This window comes from Eimeria necatrix, genomic scaffold, assembly GCF_000499385.1.
Source record: "Eimeria necatrix Houghton genomic scaffold, Enh_scaff1859, whole genome shotgun sequence".
NCBI classification, from domain to species: Eukaryota; Apicomplexa; class Conoidasida; order Eucoccidiorida; family Eimeriidae; genus Eimeria; species Eimeria necatrix.
The window spans coordinates 130-4713 of NW_013652506.1; the positions used below are offsets into that span (position 1 = coordinate 130).

The window sequence follows — 4584 nt, forward strand, 5'->3', positions numbered from 1 at the left end:
TTCTGTTCCTGGACTTTCAATGGCCAAAAAGGACATCCACGCTGCAGCAGCACAACAAACCCTGCTGCTGCTGCTGCTGCTGCTGCTGCTGCTGCTGCTGCTGCTGCTGCTGGCGTTGCTGCAGGTGCTGCTGCGGAAGCTGCAGCGGTTCTGGAGCTGTGGGTGCTGCTGCGCAGCTGCTGCTGCAGCTGCTGCTGCTGTGCTGCACTTGCTGCTGCTGCTGCTGCTGCTCTACCGCACCTGCTGCTGCTGCTGCTCTACCACTCCTGCTGCTGCTGCTCTACCACTCCTGCTGCTGCTGCTGCTCTACCACTGCTGCTGCTGCTGCTCTACCACTCCTGCTGCTGCTGCTCTACCACTGCTGCTGCTGCTGCTCTACCACTGCTGCTGCTGCTGCTGCTCTACCACTCCTGCTGCTGCTGCTCTACCACTGCTGCTGCTGCTGCTGCTGCTGCTGCTGCTGCTGCTGACCTGGGTAGAGGAACCCCGTAATATCGCAGACGAGGCCCCCTCCAAAACCAGTTCCCAGACTTATAAACAGAACAGCAGCAGCAACAGCAACAAGAAAAGAAGGTCTGAGTCCTGTTGCTGCTGCTGCTTGCTGCGCCACAGGGGCCTCCTGCAGGTACTTATCTGCTTCGCTGAACAGCCGCTGCAGGGGCCCCCCGGGGCCCCCGGGGGCCCCTGGGGGCCCCTCTTGAGGGCCTCGGTGCTGCCGTCGGAGCCGGAGCCGGAGCCGCGCCGTGGGAAGGCCATTGGGGTGCAGCGAGACGGGCCTGTCTTGCTGCAGCAGCAGCAGCAGCAGCAGCAGCAGCAGCAGCGGGGAGCTAGCGGGTCTTGGGGACTTGAAAGGAAAAGGAAAAGAAATTAATTTCGAAAGAAAGAAAAAGAAATAAAGAAATGCGGGAGAAGCTCGCGGCGCGCAGCGGGTGTTGCGGCGTCGGTTGAGGTGTATAGGCAGCTGCTGCTGCTGGTCTGCTGCTGCTGCTGCTGCTGCTGCTGCTGCTGCTGCTGCTGCTGGCGTTTTGGAGAAGCTGGACTTTGGAATGTTTAAAGGAAATGAAATATAAACTCAATTTTACTACTTTTGGCCTCAAACAATCCCCCTTGCTGCTGCAACTCCCTGCACCTTTTGCACCGCAGCCCCGCTGCTGCTGCTGCTGCTGCTGCTGCTGCTGCTGCTCGCGGTGTCTGTCTGTCTGTCCTTTTGGACTTTGAATATAAATACGATTTGAACTTGGAAATGATTTAATTTTAAACATTATTTTGAATTAAAATATATTTCGGATTTATCCAATAATAACACCTAGTCCTCCAGACACTGCCTAACAACCGCAACTACCACCACCTCCAAACCCTACTAAACCCTAAACCCTAAACCCTAAACCCTAGGTGGCCCCGCGGGGCGGCGCTATCGGTCTCTGTTGCACGCTTGCTGCTGCTGCTGCTGCTGCTGTTGCTGCTGCTGTTGCGTCTTTTGTTTTTGTGTTGTGGGGGTTGTTTGGAAAGGTGTTGGTGCTTTGGCTTTGAGAGAATTGAAGGAAGAATTAGAATGTGCGCATGCATGCATGCATGCAGGCCCGCATGCATGCATGCATGCATGCATGCACGCTTGCATGCATGCACGCATGCACGCACGCACGCATGCAGGCCCGCAAGCGCGCATGCACGCAAGGCATTGGAACTGCTGGATGCATGCAATTGCATGCATGCATGCATGCACTTGCATGCATGCACATGCATGCATGCACTTGCATGCATGCATGCATGCAAAGTGCGCCCCGAAAACAAATTCGAACGCAAGAAACAACCACCACCACCACCACCACCACCAACAAATAATAATAAGAATAATAATAACAACTCTCCCTCCCCTCCACCACTTCACCACTTCACCACCACCACATCCCCGCCGCAGCAGCAGCAGCAGCAGCAGCAGCAGCAGCAGCAGCAGCAGGAGTATTACTTGGTATCGAGCTTAGCGGGCATCTCCTGAATCTGGGTGTTGTAGTGCGTTTCAATATCCTTGAGCTGTTCCATGTCTGCTGCAGTGACGAAGTTAATTGCAATTCCTTTTCTTCCAAATCTGCCGCTTCTTCCGATTCTGTGAATGTAATTTTCCTTCGAAGTCGGAATGTCGTAGTTTATCACAAGAGACACTTGCTGCACATCAATCCCCCGCGCGAGAAGGTCGGTGGTTATTAACACGCGAGTGGAGCCGCTGCGGAACTCCCGCAAAACTGTCTCCCGCTGCTGCTGCTCCATGTCTCCGTGCATGGCGGAGACAGTGAAGTCGTGGCCCGTCATCATCTCCACCAGCTGCAGCACCTTGCGGCGAGTGTTGCAGTATATTATCGCCTGCAGCAGCAGCAGCAGCAGCAGCAGCAGCAGCGGGAGGGGAGTGGGTGCAGTTGGTGTCGCAGCAGCAGCAGCAGCAGCAGCGGGGGGACTAAGACCGGCAGCAGCAGCAGCAGCAGCAGCAGTTTAAGACGAGTGGTGCAGTGTATTATCGACTAAGCAGCAGCAGCAGCAGCAGCAGCAGCAGCAGCAGTGGGAGGGGGAGGGGGGGAGACAGATAGACTTGAAAGGGAGACTGTGCTTTGAAGGAGACAGTTATTTGAGGGAGACAGTCATTTGAGGGAGACAGTTATTTGGAGGAGACAGTTTTTTAAAGGAGACAGTTATTAAAAGGAGACAGTTGTTAAAAGGAGACACTAACTAAAAGGAGACAGTTATTAAAAGGAGACAGTCTTGAAAGGAGACAGTTGTTAAAAGGAGACAGTTATTAGGAGGAGACAGTTATTAGGAGGAGACAGTTGTTGTAAGGAGACAGTTATTAGAAGGAGACAGTTATTAGAAGGAGACAGTTATTAGGAGGAGACAGTTATTAGGAGGAGACAGTTCATTGAGCATATTTGAAAGGAGACACTTCTTGAGAGACTCGGAAAGAGATACTTCATTAAAGATATTTAGGAGGAGACAGTTCTTAAAAGGGAGACTTCTTGAAAGAAAATACTTTGAAAATATTTCTTAAAAGGAGACACTGGACTGGAGAAGCTTCCTTGAAGGAGACACTTGTTCAAGAGGAGACATTATATAAAGGGAGACAGTTTTAATGTATAAAAGGAGACACTTCCAGTATATAAAAGGAGACACTTTAATATATGAAAAGAGGCACTTTTAATGCATGAAAAGAGACACTCTTAATATATGGAAAGTGTCACTCTTAATGCACAAAAGGAGACACTTTTAATATATAAAAGGAGACACTTTCAACATATAAAAGGAGACACCTTTAAAATATGAAAGGAGACACTTTTAATATATAAAAAGAGTCACTCTCGATATACAAAAGGAAACAGTTCTAATATACAAAAGGAGACACTTCTAGTGTATACGAGGAGACACTCTTAATATATGGAAAGTGTCACTCTTAATACACAAAAGGAGACACTTTCAACATATAGGAGGAGACACTTTTAATATACAAAAGGAGACACTTTCAATATATAGGAGGAGGCACTTTTAATGTGCAAAAGGAGACAGTGAAAAACTCAGCGAAAGGAAACCCTTTTAAGAGGGAAAAACTCGACAAAAGGAGACACTTTCAAAAATAAAAACTTCCCAAAAGGAGACACTTAATTTGAGAGACACTTAAAAGGAGACACTCCACAGCAGAAGAAAACTTGAAAATTTGCAACAAAAAGACTTTACAAAAGCAGTGAACTTCTCGAAAGGAGACCCGCTTAAAAGAACAACAACTTTAATAAGAACAATCCCTCCAAAAAGGAGACACTTTCCAAAAGGAGACCTTCCAACCCCCCCCACCCCCCCTTATGACCCCTCGTTAGAACCGCCTCTTTCCAGAGTCCCTCCCAGTCCCCTCCCCTCCCAAACCCTCGCCAAAACCGCTTCAAAAACCCTCAAAAAGGAAAACCCCCAAACCCCAAACCCCAAAAGCAAACCCCAAGAAGTGCAAACCTGGGTGATGGTGAGTGTTTCGTAGAGGTCGACGAGGGTGTCGAACTTGTTTTCCTCGCGCTGGACGTCAATGAAGTACTGGGCAATGCCCTCGAGAGTGAGTTCGTCTTTTTTCACCAAAATCCTCTTGGGTTTTCTCATGAACTGCGTGGTGAGTTCGAGGATGTCCGCAGGCATTGTGGCGGAGAAGAGCGCCACCTGCACGTCCTGCGGCAAGTGCTGGAAGACCGCCAGAATCTGGGCCTTGAAGCCTCGCGAGAGCATCTCGTCCGCCTCGTCCAAGACGAAGAGCTGCATCTGCTCGCAACGCAAGTGTCTCTTTTCCAGCATGTCGTTCACGCGGCCCGGAGTCCCCACCACCACGTGCACGCCCCCGTGCAGCCGCTGCGCGTCTTCCCGCACCGAAGTGCCCCCCACGCACGCGTGGCACAACACGTTCAGGTAGTCCCCCAGCGCCAGCGCCACCTGCAGCAACACCAGCAGCAGCAGCAGCAGCAGCAGCAGCAGCAGTGGACTCAGCGCCTCCCCAGCTCCCCAACGAGGGGTCACAACCCCACCCAAAACCCCACCCCCCAAACACCAGCAGCAGCAGCAGCAGCAGCA

The 4584-nt window shown here is 51.1% G+C and overlaps 1 protein-coding gene across 1 annotated transcript; it reads right to left on the reverse strand.

Annotated features, from left to right (window-relative positions):
• Positions 1–531: 531 nt before the first annotated feature.
• ENH_00023740 (hypothetical protein) lies at positions 532–756 on the reverse strand (the record flags this gene model as incomplete). Its single annotated transcript, XM_013579702.1, has 1 exon — positions 532–756. One exon carries the CDS (start codon positions 754–756, stop codon positions 532–534), a length of 225 nt encoding a protein of 74 aa, XP_013435156.1.
• Between the last annotated feature and the right edge of the window lie 3828 nt (positions 757–4584).